Here is a 23,555-nt window from a genome sequence, read left to right as displayed (position 1 = left end):
AAGGGCAAATACTGTCACTATCATTAAATATAATGCCATATTGTGATGAAAACATTCTCCCATTATTACTTCAAAACTGATGAATAAGACAGTGGATGCAATCCCAGAAGCTGTACCTGAATTCATTTGCTCTTTTCCTAGAGGATAGGCAGAAGTGCTCTTCCGCTCTTGAATTTCTAATTAAAAAAATAGATTGAAGACCAAATTAATAATTTTGTAAAACAGTATCCAAGTAATAATAAATGTGTGCATTCATGTCTAGTGAGGCAATTGAATAAGTATTGTATCATTTAGATTAAAGATTTAATAGAAAGTGTACAATGTGATTTTCTACCTAAGTAACATCTATACATCACCTACTTAATGAAGTGTCTCTAGAGTTACCTGTGAAGTGGTTGTAACCTGCAGATTCAAGTGTTTTTCACTTGAAACATTTATACAATTCATGCTGCAGACAAATCAGAACTAATGGGATATTTTTACTGTCCTTTTTTAGGGTTGATATTCCTCCTGTTGGTTTCAGTGGGTCTTGGTATAGATCAAAACTGCTTGTACACATTAGATAGAGGCCTGAATCAAAGATGGAAAGTCTTCTTTCAACTAGGTTTGAATTTGCCATTTGTTATATACAATTAAATAAAACAAACAAACAAACAAAAAACCTTGAAAACTTTCTTCTACCAAATTACAGAATTACTGGAGCACAGAGGTTGTAAGGTATGACTGGAGAACATCTAGTCCAACCTCCTGCGAAAGCAGATTCCCTTTTGAGATTGAGGTTGCACAGGATAGTGTCCAGGAGGCTTTTGAATATCTCCAGAGATGAGACTCCACAATCCCTCTGGACAACTGTTCCATTGCTCGGTCACCCTCACAGTAAAGAAGTTCTTCCTCATGTATGTATGGGGCTGTGTTCCAGTTTGTTCCTGTTGCTCCTTGTCTTGTTGCTGAACACCATCAAAAAGAGCCTGGCCTCACCCACTTGGCACTCTCCATTTAGATATTTATAAGCATTGATAAGATTCTCTCTCAGTCTTTTCTGCTCCAGCCTGAACAAACTCTGTTTTCCCAGCCTTTCCTCATAAGAGAGATGCTCCAGGCCCCTAATCATCTCTATACCCCTCTGCTAGACTCTCTCCAGTAGTTTTGTGTCTTTCCTTAACTGTGGAGCCCAGAACTGGACACAGTACTCCAGATGTGGCCTCACCAGAACAGAATAGAGGGGAAGGATCACCTCCCTTGACCTGCTGGCCCAGGGTACCACAGATCTTCTTAGCCAAGAGGGTAAACTGCTGGCTCATGGCCAACCTGTTGTCCACTAGGACACCCAGGGCCATCTCTGCTGCATAGCTCCTTTCCAGCAAGTCAGCCCCTAACCTGTACTTGTGATTACTCCTCCCCAGGTGTAGGACTCTACACCTGCTCCTGTTGAACCTCATCAGGTTCCTCTCCACCCAACTCTCCAGCCTATCCTGGTCTTGCTGGATGGCAGCATGGCCTTCTGGTACTTTGACAACTCCTTCCAGCTTTCTATCATCAGCTTGCTGAGGGTCCATGTTATTCTTTCATCCAGGTCATTGAAGAAGATGTTCAATAAGACCAGACTCAAATCAATGTATTCTTGTAGAAACAGTAAAAAAGTTCAGGTTTTTTGTTTTTTGTTTGTTTTAAATTTTGAGTAAAACCATATTATATTATCCTATATGCACTACATATGTGTTACATATACATAGTGGGAACACAAGGGGTTGTATCTAAACATTAGGAAATTCTTCTTTACTGTTAAGTTGAGTGGGCACTAGTACAGATGCCCATAGCATAGTTGTCTTCCTCCTTGGAGACTTTCCGTGGTTGTCTAGACACCTTCTGTGCAATCTTCTCTGGCTGGTCCCACAGCAGCCCAAAGTATGTTCTGTTTCTGGCAAAAGCTACCTTAACACTGTGGCACAGATAACGTAAAATATCCTTCTTGGTGACCTTTTCTCCATTGCTTATACATAGTTTGCACTACTATTTAGCTCACTTTTATTATGTCTGGCAAGTGGTGGGCAGAAGTATTTGAAGCTGAAAAAAGAGTTTGAAAGTGGTGAAGTAGAAGCAAAACTTGGAGAAGTAGCCTTTTGTAAAGAGAATAGGCCAAATTTATTGTCATTTACTCCATTGTAAATCTAGGTTAACAATGCAGAAATTCTCCTCTGGCAAATAGCGGTTATTAAAAAGTACTAAAAAAACCCAGTGTTTCCTATATAATGACAATGCTCTACTGTGCAATATTTTAAACCATAACTTGTTTGTAGAAGCGAATCACATAGCTGCATTCTGCTGTTTGGAATGAATTTTTTAGCAAAGGATAGTTTGAGGATCGTATTAACCTGTGGCATTCAGAGTTACTGAGGCAGATCTGTTCCCATCATGTCTGTCTTTTAGCCATGTTTGAGCCATAAACAATGTTTCTGTCCCAGCAGTTGCTAATTCTTTCACAATAATCTTCTCCAGAAGCCAGTCAGAGCCTTTCCCTTTCTCAACCACTATATCTTGCAGAGTCCCGATATCTACTGCCTCCAATTGAAAAACATCTACCTGAAAAATTCAGAATAAAAAAGACATGACTACTGAAACAGAACCAAACTAAGTTACCAAGTTACTAAGTGTATTTTGAAATACAAAGGTGAGAGAAAAATCAGGATTATTTTCTTCAGTAATTTAGTAAACACCAATAGAACCACAGATGGCAAGCTTAAAGACGCAAAGCTCCTGCATCAAGCAGGACTCCATTTGTGGTTCTGCAATTTATTGCTACAACACCTCCACCTCCCCAGATGGATCGATCCATTCCTCATGCTCGCTTCCTGAGAGATTTTCATTACCAAATTTTACATTTAAAAATTTACAGCGAAACCATCATAAACACTTCTTATTTTCAGCAAAATACACCTACCTCCTAGGGCACTTTTTTGAGGAATGAAATGCAAGGAATGAGAAGAATTCAGAAATTGCATGTTATTCTCTTCAGAAAGAATGGCAAACACAGTCCCGGATTTGAATTAACATTTTTAACATTGCCGATGGTCTATCACCCTCATAGCACAGAATCACAGAATCATAGAATGGGCTGGGTTGAAAAGGACCACAATGATCATATTGTTTCATTCCCCCAAAAGCTCTTCCTGTTTTCCAGTTTGTGCCTATTGCCTCTTCTTCTGACACAGGGCACCCTAAGAAAAGCCTGGCTCCATATTCTTCGCACTGTTCCTTCATGTACTTAAAGGCATTGTTGAGATCCCCGTGAGGATCCTCTCATCCATGCCAAACAGTCCCAGATCTCTTTGCTTCTCCTCAAAGAGAGGCAGTGCAGTATCTTGGTCATATTGGTGGCCCTACACTGAACTTTTTCCAGTATGTCCATGATTGTCTTGTATCTGTGTGTGGGGGGCAGTGAAAGGGGACAGCCAGGCAGGACTGCACCCAGTACTCCAGGTGCCGCCTCATGAACGTTAAGTAGAGAGTTCTCCACTCTTGGTAATAATTGCTTGTGATAATTTGCCTAACGTTGCCAAGAATGAGACCCACCACAAGATACAATATTGAAATTAAAATTGCAGATCACATTGCACATATTATAAAAAAAAGATCCCCAAGCAACAAAATAATTTCAGTCCTTTTTTTCTTTTGATCCATTTTTAGTGAGATACCTTTAACTATTTTCCTCATTTTTCATTTGTGTGTGTGTGTGTGTGTGTATGTGTGTTTGGGAACAATTGCTTTAATAGTTCCCTAAAAAATAATTGCCAACCTGTTGTTGAATTACTCAGCAGCTTCTTCTAGACTGAAAAACAGTGTTATTCAAAAACAACTACACTGCATCATCTAACCATCAGGCTGTGTTGTCGTATGAAAGAGGAAAATGAGAACAGCAAGCTGACAATAATCTTAAGAAAAAAAGTGTTAAACTCTTGAATTGCTATTCTGCCTTCTGATGAGGTTTTCAGGTACTTGGTGAATTTAGATTAGCAAATACATAAGAAGGAAATTAAAGTTTTCAGGATAAGGATGTACTCCAGCAGCAAAGCACATACATCGTAAGGACTGAAATTCTTGGTGGACTGCAGGACTGCAAGAAAAGAGCCTCCTCTTTACATTTTCCATAGTTAAGTCAAAAAAAGTAAAGTTAAATGTCAAGATCATAATTATTGGATTTGATGACTGAACACCACTAATCTGAACTCTTAATTTTCTTTAATTGTGATATAAGTTCAATCACTTCTTTATTCTGTCTTTACCTGTATTGATAAAGACGCAGCCTTATGTTTGTATAAGCATATAAATGCTTATTAAACTGTATTAAAATATACAGAGATGGAACACAAGCGAAAAACACAGATAAACTTGACAAAGAAGCATACAGACTCTTGTCTCAGCTAGTAAAGCATTCTAAGGCCCCACAGTCTAAAAATTTATCTTAAAAATAGTAATCTCTTCTTGAAAACAGTTATATTAGTACAAAATAATTATTTTATTGGAAACAGATAAAGAAGTTCTTGTCAAATTATAATTCTTGTTAAATTGGAATTCTTTTTAAGACAAGAGAGTTCTCCAAAGGATGGCTAATTTAATGACACTACCTCCACCACTTCCAAAAAAATTTGCTGTCAATGAACGACTTTTGGAAAGGAGAGAAGCTTACAAATGAAGAAATATATACAGAATATTCTGCAGATTTTTAAACTTGTGCTGTCTCCAAAAGTAGCCTAGTTGGGTCTGACTTGCACTAAGTTTGACAGTTACTAAATTCTATTAAACTAGAAATTTCTTCACACAGCATCAGCTAGAGAATTTGTGCACCATTCTCCATAGTGTCCATCCAAAAGCAGATAGTAACTCAGATGCAGTACATATTTTGGATTACTCATAACCTGGATAATCCACCCACAGATAACAGTTTCTACATATTGTTAAAACTTGAAACATCATTTTTCCTTGAAAAAGATGTATATTTTGGCTGAATAAACATGAAAATTTCAAAGTTTTTTTTTTTTTTTTTTTGCAATAGGCATTCTACCTCAGCATTTTTTAACATCCATTATCAATGTGCCCATTTTAGAGCATATAAAATCTCAGAAATTCATGCTAAAATCTGCAGAAAATTCAGCCATGTCATAAATTACAAATTGAAAAAAACAAAACAAAACAAAACAAAACTATTAGTTTGACTGGGAATTGTGACAATTGAGGTAAACACATCTCACAGAAAAGTTTACATTTTGTCTTGCTGTGTACATATACAAAATGTAATGAGCTTTATTGTAGCCAAGAGCCAAAAATAAAAAAAGAAAAAAGCAGCAACTATAATTGTTAGAGCTAGATGACTGATTTACCAAAGAGAATTTAGTTGCCAAATCTAATCCACTTTTCACAAGCTATCTGCAAATAGAGACATTTCAATATAATTTTAACTAATTTAATCATCATTAATAATTTATTTAATATATTTCTGGACTCATTTCAGATGATGGACTATTCGCAAATCAGAATAAATACTCAAGCCCAACATAACATTGCACCAACAGGTCCTGGATGTCAGAAAATACTTTCTCTCTTACATGATTTACAAATGAGGACTTTTTAAGTCACTGGAGGCTTAATTCTTTAACAAAAAGAGAGAAGGAGAAAACACAGAAGATAGATAATCCTACAGGATATTAAAGCTTTAAAAACTCACCTTAGGGAAAAGAATGTTAATGCTTGTTTTAGTTACTACTAGCAAATTGCATTTGAATGAAGAAATATCATGTTAAATATTGATAATAATATATATTTTCTAATTCAGATGGTCTTACATGGAATTTGCTCAGAATAGTCTTAAAATTATTTGTATATGTATATGCATAGCCCACTAAGTGTTCTTAACTAACACTTCCTAGAGAAAGATATTCCCCCAGATTGAGAAGTTGAGACAGGCAATGTGAGAGTCTGCATCATACCTAGGAAAGCTCCTCTTGCAAAACATTTTCTATTTTTCAGGTAGGAAGATAAACATTGAATTTTACAATAAACAAGATAAACAATCATGCCAGCAACACTTTCAAACTACTGAAAAAAAACTACTAATTGTCGCTACCTTCCTTTCAGATTTTCTCTGACTGTTTCTTTTCACCCCTGGACCTGTGTTCTGAATATTTCCTTGTAATCTATAACCCAGTTTGGCTTTATTTAGTGCTCTTCAGTGTCAGTGCTAGCAACACATCGGTCTGTTGCAGTTGCAACAGCTCTTGTAACAGAAGAAACATTTTAACAAACACTATGCAATATTTACCTTTAAAAATGCCAATCATTTTATAGACTCAGTACTGAGAGCCGATGGTTGTTTAATGATGATATTCCCAGCAGAACTGAAAATGGCAAGTCAAGACACACCATATGCTTAATTTCATCAACCTTTATGCACAAGTGATTTGCTGTATTACTAATGTTACTATCATTTTAACAGGATTTTATTGGAAAAGAAGTTAGTGTCAAGATAAAGAACCATTTCTATTAAGCTTAGAAAACTTAGTGATTTTCTGCCTGATTATTTTGATCTCCCTTGTTAATCTGGAGAAATTCCACTGAAGTCAAAACCTTTTTAGAACTGGGAGGCAAAATAAAAGCCCCAGTAACACTGAACCTGAATCAGAAAGAGCATCTGAAAAGTGTCTGAACTTTCCTGTAGAAGGAAAAAAAATGAGAAAAAATGTATTTTGCTGATACATCCCTTTTCAGACTCAGGTTACATGTGCTCTTCCAGTTATGCTGAGCAGAACTGCACTATCCTGTCCCAAATGTTTGCTTATTCTTATTCCAGTTTATCACCAGTTTAGCTTACCATCATAACCATCAAAAACCATCAAAATCAGTTTGTCTCCAGCCAAATTTCAGAAAGATAGCAAGTAAAAAAGCTAAAACTATTAATAACATTCATTGTTTAAACTAAAAAAAAATGGGAACATCTGGTAAACAGTTGAAATAGCAAGCACTGATTGTAGTAAGCTTTATGAAAAAATAAACAATATATCTGACTGTGACCTCAGCATCTTGAGGTCGGTATTCTGTACAAATATAAAAAGCCAAACCTGAACTTAATCATACATTCAAAACATTTTTGCAAGCAATTTTTTTCTTTTATGCAAAATTCTCATTTGGAAATTCATTGAAAATCTTTATGTGAAAAAAAAGCAAATGTTCAAATTACAATGAATGCATAATCTGAGGTTTCTGATATCCCAAAGTTATCATGATTTATGCATTTTCAGAAAGATCAGTTAAAAGTAAATGAAATAATAGGTATAGTAAAAATAAATAAATAAGTAGATAGAAAATAGAAGGATAGATAAATAGATAAAAACCATACAAAAACTGACCTTATTTGTTTATTATATCTGAAACAAAATCTTCTTGAAACATTACCTGTATGCATAGAACAGCAACAGGAATAAGGGAGAATAGTATAATAATCAGCAGATCTAACATTTCAACTAAGTTGTAAAAGGCATTTCATCCAGACTACCGGCAAAATACACTTAATAAAATGTAGCATGACTTAACAGAGAGAGCAGTGATATCAGCCACATCTTGATTTGTAAACACACATCCTACCACACAAGTGAATTAATAAAAAAAGCAAAAAAACCCACAGATACAGAATTTAAAAAGTTCACTGAGCAAATTCAAATCCTTCGGGATCTGACACAGCCTGATTTTTGGACTCAGTAACAGTCCAAGTTTGAGATCTGATTTGACAAGTAAGTAAAAAAGAGTTAATATAATTTTCTTCAACCTTATGAAGCCATCTGATTGTACAATGCTCTGATTAAGACAGTGTAATCTAACATTCAAATCACTCAAGCTGGTTGGGCTCAAGCTTACTGATAAAGGGAAAACAGTGTCTAATTAGGTAAGTCTGCAACTGCAGCTGTAAACGGAGAACATTTTCAAGCAGATTTTGAAGTGAGGCAAGTTCATAAGCCTGTGCTCTTTAATGTTTTTATGAGTTTGCTGTAGGAAAACAAGATTTTAGAGAAGATGTAAAAATACCTGCTAATTATGACACTTGAAGAAGGAGGGTGTGAAATTAAAGAGTCCTATGAAAAGATTTGTGGGAGTTAATAAACCACTGGAAAGCCTACCTTTCAGTGACATAAGTATTTAAATGACTAATCTAAGTTGTCAAAAACAAGCACGGAGCTTTGATTACTGTCCTAAATACTGTCAAAGTTGGCAGAAATTTGCTGCAAGAAGGGTTTCTAAGCTGAGTCAAAAAATGCAACAAAATCCAATGCTTAAGAAGTTAAAGATGGACTGATGCAGACACAAAATAGTGTGAATCTATCTAAGAATATCTAAGCTCTGAAACAACTTTTCAGCTAGACAAGCTCTTCATCACCAGAAGTCGTTAATCTGAAAACCTGAATTTGGTATGTTTTTAAACCATTAACTTTCAATAAAGCTAATTTAGTTAGTGCTGCACATAGGAAAAGTGGCCAAATAAACTGACTGCTGAAAAATGCAGGTTTCTATTGCCAGTAACTCTTCTGAAATTTATGATAAATCAAGCTAATAGTCAGCTGCATTTTATTTCAAAATTATCTTTTTCATTAAATATCAATGAAATAATGTCGCATAGAACTCATTCACCTAATTCTGTCTAGCTAAAAACAAGTCTATGTAAGCCAATTTGTTAATTTCACTGTTACTTAGGGAAAGCATCAGGCACCATCTGAAGATAATTCACTTAATTTTTAAGACAAGTATCATATCCCCGCCAAAAATAAAGAATGTAACCACCTCCTGGAAGCTCCTGTGTTCCAGCATTTCCAGAAGAAACTCAAATCATCGTGTCAGAATAAATGTGCACATTACAGGCAACAAAAACTTTGATATGTATTTCATTTTTAGAAAAGTAACATTTATTTTTGAGCTCTATGAAGACAGAGAACAGCCCCCCAAGTAATTAATTACTATTAATTATATATATATATATATAATAGTTATTTACACATCTCTAATCCAGTGCTCTGGGTTATTTAGAATACCCTGAGTTGGAAGAAACCCACAGCATCACAGAGTCCAAGTCCCGACTTCTCACAGAACCACACAAAATTCAAACTATGTGTGAGAACACTGCCCAAATTCTCCTTGAACTCCAGCAGCTCAGGGCTGTGCCCACAGCCCTGGGCAGCCTGCTCCATGCCCACTGCCCTCTGGTGCAGACCCTTTCCCTAACCCCAGCTGCCCCTCCCCTGACACAGCTCCATGCCGTTCCCTCAGGCCCTGTCACCATCACACAGAGCAGAGCTCAGTGCTGCCTCTCCACTCCTTGTAAGGAGCTGCAGCAGCCATGACTCCTGCACTCTGGGCTGAACAAATCGATGGACTTCAGCTGCTCTTCATCCATCTTGCCCTTTAAGACCTTCAACATCTTTGTAGCCCTCCTCTGAACACTCCCTAATACTTTATGTCCTTCTTACATTGTGGTGCCCGAACCTGCAGCCAGTGCATGAGAGGAGGCCACACAGTACAGGGCAGACAATCCCTTCCCTCATCCAGTTGGCAGTGATGGGCCTCCAGAACATGGTTTATGCTTTTCTCCTCACTATTTCTGAAAATCTCCACCAGTCTTTCCTTTAGCTTGATGGTATTCTGTATTTTCCTAGTTTCTATCTCAATAATACTTCTGCTGTATGAGCAGACCGTTTTACTGTTCACTTCTGTACTACAGTATGTTGGCCAGAAGCCTGTCACTATGATTAATACATTTGAGCCAATGGCATTTTGCAATTATTTAATCATCATGTCAGGTATGTTTTTTATAAGAGAATGGTTTATCTGCATTTATACAATAGTAGTATTCTTGGCACAACGCGGACACTTCAGGCCAATTTCACCTTCTTCATAGTGGCCACAGTATTCTGTCCCCTATTCATGACCTTTTTCAGTGTATTCTTTTACCCAGATTTTTTCCTGAAGTCATTTTTATAAATTGCCAATATTTAATCTGTGAGTATGGAAATGGAACACCAACAGTCACCTCTCACTGACAATTTTTGTATGTGCTGCAGTTACCATGGTACCAACCTGAGCAGTTGATGTCTAAATATAGGGCAGAATAAAGAATATATCTCTTCAACGACTAATAGAATGAAGTAAAAACTCATAGAGATTTTACAGTTTCAGTAACACAGAATATGTAATACTGGCCACTTCCTTTACACAGATATTAAAATACTTAAACATCAGCCATTACATATTCAATGTAATTTACTGTTTTGGTAGAACTGAACTGAAAAAAAAAAAACAAAAACCCACATTCTGAGAGAGGGAATTTATGGATAACTCAAAGCCATAGGACAGTACATACAGCAAGTTTAACAAAGACCACCTAAAAGAAGTGTGAAGAATTTCATTAGCTGCAAAACACTGGGTACCAGAAGCAGTGGGGAAATACAGTAAGACTGAGATGATTTCACACTGGGACTTGATTTTTACAAAACGCCTGCACTGAGAATACTTGGTTCAGAAAAGTGTTTGTAGCCAGCAACATTTATCAGAATTGAACTGACTCATGAAGTATGAATAAATAGTATTAGGAATTCATGAAACCTGAACTGCATGAAGAAACGTGCCAAGATTGCTTTGCCTGTCCTTGTAGTTTTTTTGGAGAACATCAAATAAGGCATCAATGTCACAGCAATTTGAAAGAATCCAGCTCTCAAAGCATTTGTCCTCACACTCATTTGCCTGAGTAGATGACTGGAAAGTCAGCCATCTTGGTGATGGAGTTACTCTCAGACTTGGGGTGAACTACGGGGAGTTTCCTGGTGCATGAAAAATTTCATGCACAGTACTTAATCTAGCAGTTCTCCAGTGTTTTTACAGATGTGTGCATTTTGTTAAGATACAAAGCAACTTTTCAGATATAGAAAGCAAATACTTTTACTGTCTTGTAACTCAGCTCATTTAAATAAAAGACCTGCTAAATGAGATAAGTATATCTCCAATACTTTGCAAAGTCCTCTGCATATTTAAATGTTTCTATGCATTTCTGCATTGTTAAGCTGTTGTTTGTAGAAGCGCTGACATTCTATGAGACTAACACCATTTTTTGATGTGATTTCTAACAGAAACACTGTTCCAGTTCACTAGCTGTTACTGTATAGTCAGGGGAAAAATTATTGCAAAGAAAAGCACATTTTAAAATGTCAGAACAACTGTTAAGATTCAGAATGCAAATTCCATGTCTGTTATATGCCAAAATCCCCCAAACCACCAAGTCCAGATTCTCTGACTGCAGGGGTGCTCAGCACAATATGTGATTGGACTGGTACAGAAAGAGACATTCTACACTTGAGAGTCTTTTTGGAGATTACTTATAACGGGAAGAAAACATTGGGAAATTTCCAAGAACTGCCATGAACAAAATGTTGCTGCAAAGGCAGGAGTCTTGCTTGCAGAAACAATTTATTCTTTCTCAATTATACAAATACCTTTAGATTTAGAATTCTGTTTTCTCTACTAAATATCTACAAGCAATTTATTTTCAGTCCATAAAATATTCCTGTGCTAATATCTACTTATAAATATAATACCATGTTGCATTTACATACTGCTCATATGAAATGTCAAATAAGGAAAGAAGAGTACTGGGTATATGCCAACTCAGCCTCTTATCCTGTAAAAGAAAAATTTTGCGTCATTCAAAAGTATAAGCAAATACTATAAGAGTATCCTTCAGGTTCTCTTTGTAGTTAATTTCTTGGTAGGATTTCTATATAAGCATTTCTGGTCCTCTTTAAAAATTTCATTGCTCACTTGTGGAGTTAAGATTTAAGGAGAAATCCAATAAAACTTACATTAAACTAAGTACTCGATGAGAGTAAAAAGGATTGCAGCTCTAAAATCCAATGACTCAGATAAAGCTTTTCAATAAACCATAATCGGAATTTCAAAATTAGGGAAGATAAATGTGCCTTTTAAATACTGAACACCCTCATCCACAGATATTTAGTATTTTACAAATAAAGATTTAAACTCTGTCACCCGCATTTCTACAGAAAGTTTAATAGGTAAACTCTCTCTAATTTCTGTTTGTGTTGACAGTGCTACAGGGAAATGCATCTCCAACAGCTATTCTTGTCTTTGGTCTGAATCTATGAGCTGTACAGTGAAAAAATGACTCTTTTTATGGCCTAAGTAACCTATGGAGGGCAGTAGTTAACTGTCTGCAGAAGGAGCAAGAGCCAGACTAAAAGGTAGGCTGGCAGCAAACAAGCCTTTCCATAGTTCCTTCATGGAAAGGAGCCTCAACAAGAAGACAGGCAAGGAAAGAAAAGAGGTTTCAAAGAAAACATTCCTTGTTTACTTTGGTTTAAACTCCGGTGACAACCCACTCCTGCATGCAAGCACAGAATGCACCTCTACTTTACCTGGCAAAAACACACAGAAATAAAACCAAGACACTGTAAAAGAAAAGATTTTTCAACATGCTGGTTATAGGTATTCTTGGGTGAGGATTGTATAGATAGGTCTGGGGTGTTTCCAGCAACTGCTGGCATTGCCAGCTTGTCTCCTTTCAGCTGGACCAAGGAATGTGGTTTAGCAGAGGTGTTGGAGTAGATGACCTCCAGAGGTCTCTTCCAACCCCTACAATTCTGTGATTCTGTGAAATGTAGTTTCTTTGACTTTACTGTCAAACAAATAGTCAGTAAAAACACTGGCATGTAACCAAAGACATTCAATTTGCAAATCTGAACTTAAAAATCACTTGACTGCTTTTCAGCATTGTTAGCATCAGTTACGTAAGTATCAGTGACTTCCTTTTAAGATGGATATATTCACAGACACAATCACAGAGTATTGCAAACTGCTCTTTGTAGATTCTATCCTACCCCCATGAAGTTCATGTAAATTGGACTGGGCTATAAAAGTACAAAATATCATAGACAAATGGTAAACATACCTTTCCTTCAGTGAAGTTATCATCTCCTTTTCTGATTAATTTTCGTTTACCAGTATCTCCCAAAATGCCTTGCAGCATGACATACACATCTGCATCAGTTCCTGACCCAGGGGATGCTCCCGTGGTGATATAGAGAGTGTAGTTTTTCACTATTTGGAAAAAGAGATCAAAGGTTTAACAAAATGTAATCAGTTTTTAAAATATGCTATTTAATAAATTACTATTTTATCTCTAATTTCTTGTCCTTCCCAAACTGATCAAGAGGACAAACAGTATTACAATGTTTGAAAAATAATGAAGAAGACTTGTAATAAAAAAATTATGTACTACTTTAATAACAAGTAATAATAATAACAAGTTTCTGAGAGAAAGAAAAATTAAACACATCTCACTTTTTTTTTTTTTTTTAATAAAAACACATAAATAATACTCTACCACATGCTTATATGTATAAGTACTCCTTCATATATCAGTTCCTAGGCTAAGACAACAATAAATTACTGAAAAGCACGTCTCTTCTCCAAGTCTCGCTGAGTTCAAATGAAGCTGAACTCCATCAGAAGGATGACATTTTCTGTGGATCATAGTCCAGCCCATGGTTGACTGTTCTACCACAGTACCAGTTGCACTTATTGACTCCAGCAGACAATTTCAAGAAATACTATGTATTCTCTGATGTATCTAACAACTGGTCAGTTGGGCATTTCTTGGCTGACAATGTTAATTTCCTGGTTGTACACCCAGAGAAACACCCAGCCCCCAAAATAGAAAGAATGTGACCAAAACTTCTGATTGAAAAAGAGGGAAAAAATGGGGAAAAGTAAGAAAACAGCAACTTTCCTAATTTTTAATACTTATTAGAAAGAAAAGCAGTATTTGTGAAGGCTTACATATTCGTACTTTCTCAGGATAAAAGAAAAAAAGTGGAAGTATTTAGAAGGCAAAGTGCCTTTCCAGGGAATACTCCAGTAGGACTCTTCTCAAATTCAAGTTCAAGGAGTTTCTGTTCAAGTGCTTTTCTTCAGACTAGCTTTAAAAGCACAGGAGAAAAAAAAAAAAAAAAAAAAAAAAAAGGCAAGGAATACATTGCTTGGGATACTGATCTAATCCTTTTACCTCATGGGAAATGCATAGAGGTGATTGCGATATTCTCATGGTAGAACATCCATTCAGAACAAGAGCTTATGCATTCTTCACTAACTTTGGCATCAAATCCCCAAAGAAAAACAAAACTAATGAAAGCAATCTGGTCTTGAGATGATCAAGGCATAACTCACATAAAGGAATTTCACAATGTATAAACAGAAGGTCACAGAAGAATGCATGATCAACTTCTGCTGTAGGGGGCAATGACTTCTTTATCTGACATTACAGTACAAGAGTTATTTTCTCTGGATTTCCTGTACTTCCTTTGAGAGAGCACCAGATAACATTACTGAGAAAAAGCAGAACCCTGCACACTGCTCAAAACATTTAAAGTTTAATGCCGCATACTTTCTCTTTTACATGTCCAAACTGATCTCAGTCTTGGAATGCAAAAAGCACATCTAATTATGGGTACTCAGATTCTTCTGAGTGAATACAAATTATCTGCTAAATCCTTTGGCCTGCACTGAAAATCTTAGCCCCTATAACTGGCCATATCTTTTCCAGTGTTTCTGATTTGTAACAAACCTGCTGGAAAAGGAGAATTGAGTACGAGAACTGGAAGCTCAGCCACTCTTTCCCCTTCGTCATCTGCGAAGTTGCGGCAAAATGGAAATTCCAGAAGATTTTTACTTACTCTGTGTTGAAGCTTTACCTTAACAAAAAAGAAGAAATAAATTCAACACTCCTCTTGCTCTAGAACAAACTGTAGCAAGACGTACTACTGTAAAGTACAGAGAACAAACATGCAGTCTCAATTCTAAAGAAGAAGAGGAAATAAATTTGTCTAAAATGTTTTTTTTTTTTTTTTTTTTTTTTCCAAAGCAACCTTTTAAAAGAGAAGAAAAAGATTTTTCCCAATTAAAAATAATTAAGACGTTGTCAGCATTCTTGCTGTAGCGTTTGTGGTACTACAGGAAAAACAAAATGATTTGGAATAGTTCAAAAAGCTTCCTTTATGTATCTATTCACACAGCATATGGAAGAATATAAGTATTGTTATGCCCATTTCAGCTTGTGATAAATGTCGATAAGTTCTAACGTTTTTATAGCAGAATGTTTCCTCATTCTGAACAATTGAAGAAAGAAAATGTGTTTCTGGGAAAAGCTGAAAAAATGAAATCAAGCACTTTTATGGCCTGTATATGTCTATATGTATGCATCATATGAAATATATTACCGGATATTTTGAATGTCTGTGAAATATGTGTAAGTGTATATAAAGAAATCAAAGGGTGATACTGAGCTAAGCAGATTAGTCCTATTACAAGCACAGAGATTTTAATAATGAGGCTTCTTGTGCTATTACATTGTCAGTGACACAAAGAGATAAAAGTTCATTATTCTAAACTATTTAAAGATAGAACCAAGAAAATATTTGTAAATATGTCTCAGATAGTAACCTGACTTTGAACAGAACACAGAAAATTCACTCACTGAAGAGATGTTTTTTTTTGAATGAAATGTAAAATAGAACTATATTCCTTTTATATTAACATCTACATTCCTGAGCAGTTTCTCGAAAATCAAGTTTCCTTTACTGTGCTTTATTTCTTCAAGAGTTGAAAGGCAAGAATAAATATGCATTTCTTCAGAAACAAAGCATATATTTTTGTTTATTATTTATTATTTATTTATTTATTACCCAGACATTATTTTATAAAGATTTTATCTTCCTCCAAAAATTCAGGCGAATTACTTTGCAGATATGGTTCTAATTTGAATGCTGATACCAAGTATGGAATTCAACCATCTGAAGCACCTGCTTGTGATAGAAGGTAGAAATCTCAGCATCTCTGTGAGAAAAGACTTGTATAATCAAAATAAAATGGCATAGAAATGACCATCCTGCAGTTTAAATCTGACTGGCAGTGCAAATAGATTGATAACTTGTCTTTAAAACTAATTATTATTCACAATCTTTCACAGGTAGTACCTAGTAATTTCATACAAGGATTGAACCTGTTCTGCAAAGGAATCCATGGAGTAACAGGAAATGCCTTCCTCAAACTCCTGTAAGATTATATTTTCCTTCTCTTTCTTGCCCTATCTGATAAAAATTTACCTATTTTTTCTATATAAATTATGTTGATATTTTTTTTCTAACTCTTCTTTGAGCCCTTGTTATGTGCTAATGAAGTAAATTAATAGATATCCTTGCAACTGCAAAATTTCTGTTCTGATTTTTTTCAGTAGTCCACCATCTCCAAGAAGTAGTTTTAATTTTATTGATGTATTTGTTAAATAATTATTTCATCTGGCTATGAAGATGAAATTAACTACCTGACTACTGGTTAAATGTCAGGGGATCAGTTCTCTATTTAATAGCATGTAATCAAGATTAAAATTTTTCTCCATTTTCTATTGAGAACAAAATGCAAATATTAATGAGATAAAGCGTGGCTGCAGTTTGAAAGACGACTCCTTCCCTTAAACTTGTATCTGTTTTCCCAGTTTAAGAGGATAAAGATACTTCTTGCATAGAAAATCGCCACAGTAATTTTAGCATGATGTCAGATTTTAGCTTCAGCATCCCGGACATCAGTTCTCTTTTTCTACATGTCAACATAAATGGCAGATGTTTTCATTAAAAGGCATTTCTGGGTCTCGCTTAATTGTTTGCTTTGGATCACTGGGTTCACAACATGTAACACTCAGTTTGGAATTATGTAAATACTGCAATGCATGCCAGTGGCTCCAGTTCAGAAGTGAGACTGCAAGATATGGTAATGGCAAATCTGTATATGTATCATCCAGAAATCCTCTTAAGTTTACAAGCTTTTTGTTATCCAAAGTTATTCTAATAAATATTTTGAACATTCTGTGAATTTATCACTCTACAAGCATTAAGTGTTACCAGATCTGTTTATTCTTTCGATTAAAAAAAAAAAAAAAAGAGTAAGTTCAAAAGTTCAAAAGGAACTGGAAACTGGAATAAGTACTAACCACAGAATACAAAAGAAAAAAAAAATCCTACAACAAATATCTGAACTACTACTGGCCCTGCCTGTGGCAGGGTTTTGGAACTTTATGATCCTTGGGGTCCCTTCCAACTCAAGCCACTCTATGATTCTGTTTTTGCTTTAGCTTTTATCTTTTACCTCATGGCAATGCCAAGACTCTCCTTCTCCAGCTTCTTCAATTTCTAGGCGAACTTTAAATATAGTAGTGAATTTCTTATTTAATTCAATTGAAGTCTCATAAACTTGCTTTTTTTTAAGGGATCCCTTTGGGAATATGATTGAAGTACAGATACCTTTTCCACCACAAACTGTAAGAGACATTTTAGGATTTGTGGAACTAGAAATACCACTAGTTGTGACGAAGACATCCCAAGTCCCTGTTGAAGAAAGACATTAAAAAATAATTAATGGGTTTGCTGAATATCAAAAATATTACATCAATTTGTAACAGGCTGCTAGTGAATGACTAGCAAACCATTCTCATCTTTGCACTGAGCTAGTACTCAGTTATTATCATTGATATATTGTACATACCGAGAAACAAATCAGCCTTTCTACAGTGACAGTCGATTCTTTAGAGGTGGAACAATCCAGCAGAACCAGGCAAATAAGGCTGCCAATTTCCTATTAGAGACTGAAGAGCCTTGCCAGCTCATTGACATTTTTCAGCCTATAATTGTTTCCTCTGATAATTTTAATCTTTTTCTCACTAACTGCTGCTCAAAAGCAGCACATTGTCTACTACATAGTACTGGATATCAGGTTTGCCTTTGATCCAGAATAGTAACTGTTTGCATTTAAACTTTGAGGAGCTACTTAAACTAGATTATTAAAATTTGCTACATATAAACAAGATGCTGAAAAGATAAACTGGTTCAATGCTTGAAATTTGATATTAAATTTATCATGACAACAAAGCATAAAACTTTATCGATTTTCTTTATAAAGAAGTGATGTTTGCTTTGACTAAAAATAGTCCCATGTAACAGTATAGGGCTTTGCCAACTTTAGGTACAAGAAAACACTCAAACCTAGTAATTTTACATTAGGAAAAGTATTGAAAAATTATCTTAACAGAAACAAAATATGTTTAAGATTAGAAGGAATCTCTGAAGTTCATCTGGTACAACCTCTGCTCAAGCAGGGACACTCAGAGCAGGGTGCCTGGGCCCATGTCTAGGCATCTTCTGAAGATCGCCAACAAGGTGATTCCACAACCTCTCTGGGCAACCTGTGCCCACACAGAAAAGAAGCGCTTCTTGATGTTCAGAGGGAAACTCTTGTGTTTCAGTTTGTGCCCATTTCTTCATCTCCTGACACGGGGCATCACTGAGAATGGTTCCATCATCTTTGCACTCTTTGAGATATTTATATACCTTGATAAGATTCCCCTGAGCATCCTCTTCTCCAGGGTTAAACAACTCCAACTCTCCCAGTTTATCCTCATAGAAGGAGGGCTTCATTCCTTTGATCATCTTGATGGCCCTATGTTGGACTCTTTCCAGTATGTCAGAATCTCTCTTGTACTGGGGATAGAGCAGGACTGGACCCAGTACTCCAGGTGCAGCCTCACCAACACTAAGTAGGCAGGAAGAATCACCTCTCTTGACCTACCTGCTATTCTTTGTCTAATGTCGCCATGAATACTGTTAGCCTTCTAAGAAGCAAGGGCACATCACTAACTCATATTCAAAGGTTTGTGTTCATTGCCTCTTGTCTTGTCAGTGGATATTATTGAAAAGAAAATAATAACTCATGTTCAAACCAAAAGTCAGGTTTGAAGCATTTAGTATTTTAAATATTCCATATGAATTAACTGTCATGTGGTGATGCATAAATACAGCAGGCTGACAGCAGGTAGACTCATGAACATAGCTTTCCTCCAGTTCTCAAAGTTTACCCTTCAGCCTCTTCATCCTCCTGTCAACACTCACAGCTTTATAGCATGAGCAGATATTATTAACATATTTACTCTCCCTTATCCAGCTCTTTACAATTATTTTTTTTACTACTTCTTTCCACTTTCTAATTTTTAATTACCTAATAATTTCTCATAAAGCAAATACAATTCAGTACTGACATTTACACAGATTAAATGTCATTATATTTCTCTTATTTGGGAAGATTTCTTAAAAGTATCAACTTTGTCTTACAATTTATCATTTGTTAACTCATTTCTTTTATTTCCTATTTGCCTCTGCTATCCTAACTACTTAAAGTTTTTCAGATGGAGATATTACCTTTGTTATTTACAAGTTGTACTTCTCACTGCCATAGAATTATTTTATAACCTCCTACTTCTGCCTTTTCTTTTCCCTGTTCTTTCAGACCAAAGACTGCTCATGTTGTCATTGACTGCATGAAACTCAAACTATATTTGCATTTCACATTTAGTGATTTGCAATAACTTCATTCCCACTAATAATTTTTGATTTTGCTTCCCTTCCACACACTGTGGGGCATTAATGAAAACAGATATAAAATATTCAATTTGTTTTGGGATTCTACCTACATCATCTTTAGTTCCACTTTATCATTCCTGCCTAGTCATCTAACTTTCCATTTATTTTTTTTTTTTTAAGTAAATGGTTGAAGTACCTTTACTATTTGTTTTAATTCCTTTATAAAATGTCTCAGTTTGACATTTAGTTAAGTTCTGTTGTATCCGTATACTTTCTGACCCCTAAGGTATAGTGCTCTTTTCTGATCAGCCTTATTTCTAAATTCCTTTATGAGATAAGGCTCTCTGCTTATCTGTAATATTCTTCATAGAAGTATTATATACACCAACCAGAACTGATGTTGAATAGATTCACAATTGAATATAAATAATCATAGAATAAAAAATATTAATCAATCTAAAGTCAAATTTTTAGAGACTGTGGCTGTGTGAGAAGCATAGGATGGTGGAAGCTCTTTACATACCTACCTTCAGACACTAGACAAGGGTGCAAGATTTCTCATACCTTTTAAATAGTCAGTGAAGAAAGAGCTGACAGACCCTGATCAGTCCTGGGCTTGTGCTCTAAATAACCCTTAGGAGAAGCCTGCCTCACTCCGTGGATTATATAGGGCACCTATGGAATTCTTGCAGTATTGTAGTACAGTAATTTCTTATTTTGAAATAGACATTACTCTAGCTGTTCATCTAGCTTAACTTTCCACATTATTCTGTCCCGTTGTCTCAGTAATAGTATTTTTGTATTTCCTAAAATGATATAAAATATCTGTTACTGGACAAGGTACAGGCAGCTAAATATAAAAATATATACTGCAGCCATGTCTGCAACAATATAGAACTCGAAACATAAAACGGAATAACCATGAATATAGAAATCAATAATGGTCAATGTACAAAATTATTGATTTAGAATACAAATTCACATGTTCAGATGAGTTAAACTTTACATAATTTGGTCTAGCACTTCTGAGTCAAACTGCATAAATGGACCCAAAACAACATTTAACACCTCTTCAAAAAATGACAAGATGTGTCAGAGAGCTAAGAAATCCAGTCCCATGGCAAAATGTAAAACATTTATCAGGTTTTTGGTGTTTACATTATTTCTGAATTTCAATCCTTTTTTCATTAAATTGAAAAGGATATTGGGTCCAGGTCAACTAATTTTGCAAAAACTCATGCCATTTAAATAAAAACGAAAACTGAAAAAAAAAAAAAAAAAAAAAAAAGCAAATGCTTTCTGCAAACATATGAACACACAGGAAAATCTCATTCTGCTATATGAGTTTCTGTATCTCTTCCTGAGCTTTCACCACTGTTGTAGGAGCCTTCTGCTCTGCACTGATTGCCATATGGAACAACCTACCTCTTTCTGCTTCAGATTTTTTTCAAGCCTCAACTAAACACACACCATTTCTCCCATTCACTTCATCTCTCCCTTCTGCTAATTATAATTCTTTCCAGGTCTGTAAAGTGTTTGAAGAGATAGTTTGAGAGATACAGCTTACATTTAAGCTATACTGTTTTTCTGTTTTGGTTTCAGTCTTAAGAATGACCTGAAAAATAATATGAATTATCATTAAAACAAAAACCAGAAAGAAATTTGATGATTTTGAGTCTTACCGTGAACCTTTTCTGTCAGCATTTCATTCCTGACTTTTCCGAGTAGTCTCAACATTCGTTCCATCTGTGCATCACCAACTCCACTGTCTAACCATTGCTGGCAAAGAAATATATATTGGCTATCAGTCTTGCCTGATTCATGGATGACAATTTGGTCCAAGTACCATCCAGCTCCATAACCGACATTACTGTGCTCAACAAGCACTTTGCTTAATTGTCCAAGGTCTATTGCTCTCACCTCGGAGATACTGACCTGAGAAGATAAAAGGAACTGCATTAAACTGATTAAACCACATATTTCATCTTTTATCTGTAAGAGCATTTATGGAAAGACATACTCTGTTCAATACTGAAGTATCTTTTGATTTCTGACAGAAAAGAAAGACATTCTGATATTTTGAAATTTATATTTGGAAACCTAAAGAAAATATGTGGATCCTTGAATGTATGCATTATTTCCTTTTTCATGATTACTGCATGCAAAGCTGTATTAGGAAAAGTATCCCACTAGTACACTCACTGGAAAGGAATCTCAGATCTTCTGTAAGATCTCACAAAACTTCAAACTGTTCCTTGTAACAGAACCAAAGGGAGTCCTCAAAACTTCAGGATTGTTCTTGTAAATTGAACTTGGTTTAAATAAGGCATTTTATTAAACAAAAAATGTCATATTACTTTATATTCTAAGTTATCCCATTTGAAAAAATGCTGTATTATTCAAGTCAGAACTGAAATACTGACAGTGTTGATGACTCTGCAAACAAAAGGATGATACTGACATTAGAAACTATAAGCAAGGCTGTGCACGCATACAAGCAAGAATTTATGTGCTCTTTGGATGTAAATAGACATCTGTTTAAATATTGCTACAGCTAGTAGCAAACAAAAGCTAAATGGCAACTGCACTAGTGCATGTTGGGATGAATAAATTATATGAGTGAGAGAATGAATGTGTTCTGTGCAAGAAATAATACAAGTGGGTGGGTAGATAAATGGGCATGAGTGTGGGTGACATTAAAAAAAATGCAGATGGATAGTAGAAACAGATGCTGTAATTTTTATTTGTTGCCAACCAATTTGCCACCAGGCAGGAAAAAGCATGACAACCAGAAACCAACAAAAAAGAGATGATTTTTAAAAATTTTCGTGTCATCTGGTTCAGTCCCTTGGCAGTGTGGAACTACTTTCTACAGTGTGCTCAGAAAAAGAAAACATTAGTGTTATTTTTCATATCACAGCCTTAGAACTTCCATCATTACCTCATTATATCCTTGAATGCACATACAGCCCAAAATAAGATATAGCTGGGAGAAACATCTCGTAAATAACTTTTTGGTAACACTTACTGCTTTTTAATTTTATTCTTTATAATTCCAAGCCAAATATAATTTTTGTGTCAGTCTACATGACCCTTGACTTGGAGGAAATAGCCTGTATTGCTAATATTCATGTTCTTTCACAGCTAACTCTGTCTGAAAAAGGAACCTATCATTAGTCTCATTCTTTGTGCTAATAATTAACAGTCATTAGACAACAGTGGTCATAATCACTCATTGTTATCAGTGAATTCTTGTAATAATACATTAAATTGCCTACTCCTTCAGTATTAGCAAGAATGTACTTTTGGTTGATGCCATTATATTTCTTTTTTTTTTTTCTACTCAGTATGAAGGCATATGGAACTGCATTAAACACACTACTGGAAATGTAATTAATGAATGCCAACAGGATTTCATTTAAATTGACTTACTTTAGATGGAGAGTTAGCTAGGTAAAATTACAATGCCCAATTATGAAAAAGTTAAGACATGATTACTTGAATGAATACAAACTAGCTGTCCTTTTCACAGTCATATATTTGCTTATACTTTGTGATATTATTCTGTCTTGCTAGTTTTTCCTTATATAAGAGAAACCCTTCCTCTTATATCTCAATTTTCCTTAACTTTGTATTCTTTGCCTGTCCACTCAATATTTTTCAGGGATATTGTCTGTAAGTACTATTTGCACTTACCATCACTTCCTTCCACCTCTTAGATACTGTCACTAAAACCTCATTCCACCATTTTTATTAACCTATTTCCTATAAAAAGAACATAATATTGCTAGTTGTATGTCAGATCACAGATGCATCTAGTACTGTTACTAACAACTGCCAATAGTATTTTCCTAGGGAAGAGCTGAGAAAGAGGGCAGATATAGAGAGAGAATTTTTAAATATAAACTCTCTCAGGCTTTACCACTTCGTGGTTCAGAGATTTCCTGAGCCAGAGGTTGTGTCTTAGCACTTAACAATTGTTTTCCATTAAAATCATAGAATCATAGGGGTTGGAAGGGACTTCTGAAGATGATCTAATTCAACCTGCCTGTT

General features: G+C 35.4%; 1 protein-coding gene across 1 annotated transcript in view; it reads right to left on the bottom strand.

The window, feature by feature from the left end:
* RP1 (RP1 axonemal microtubule associated) overlaps positions 1 to 23,555 on the bottom strand; it is a 203,495-nt gene that overhangs the window by 18,424 nt on the left and 161,516 nt on the right. The window contains exons 47-52 of the mRNA XM_090137594.1: positions 21,185 to 21,437; positions 17,239 to 17,477; positions 14,666 to 14,792; positions 12,992 to 13,140; positions 2,373 to 2,580; positions 117 to 176 (exon numbers count right to left, since the gene is read on the bottom strand). Coding sequence (XP_089993720.1) covers positions 117 to 176; positions 2,373 to 2,580; positions 12,992 to 13,140; positions 14,666 to 14,792; positions 17,239 to 17,477; positions 21,185 to 21,437 — 1,036 coding nt within the window. The remainder of the gene's footprint in view (positions 1 to 116; positions 177 to 2,372; positions 2,581 to 12,991; positions 13,141 to 14,665; positions 14,793 to 17,238; positions 17,478 to 21,184; positions 21,438 to 23,555) is intronic.

The sequence above is a fragment of the Phasianus colchicus genome, chromosome 3, assembly GCF_987193195.1.
Source record: "Phasianus colchicus chromosome 3, bPhaCol1.hap1.1, whole genome shotgun sequence".
Lineage (NCBI taxonomy): Eukaryota > Metazoa > Chordata > Aves > Galliformes > Phasianidae > Phasianus > Phasianus colchicus.
Note: the sequence above shows the minus strand (reverse complement) of the source record. Positions and strands in the feature narration are given on the sequence as shown.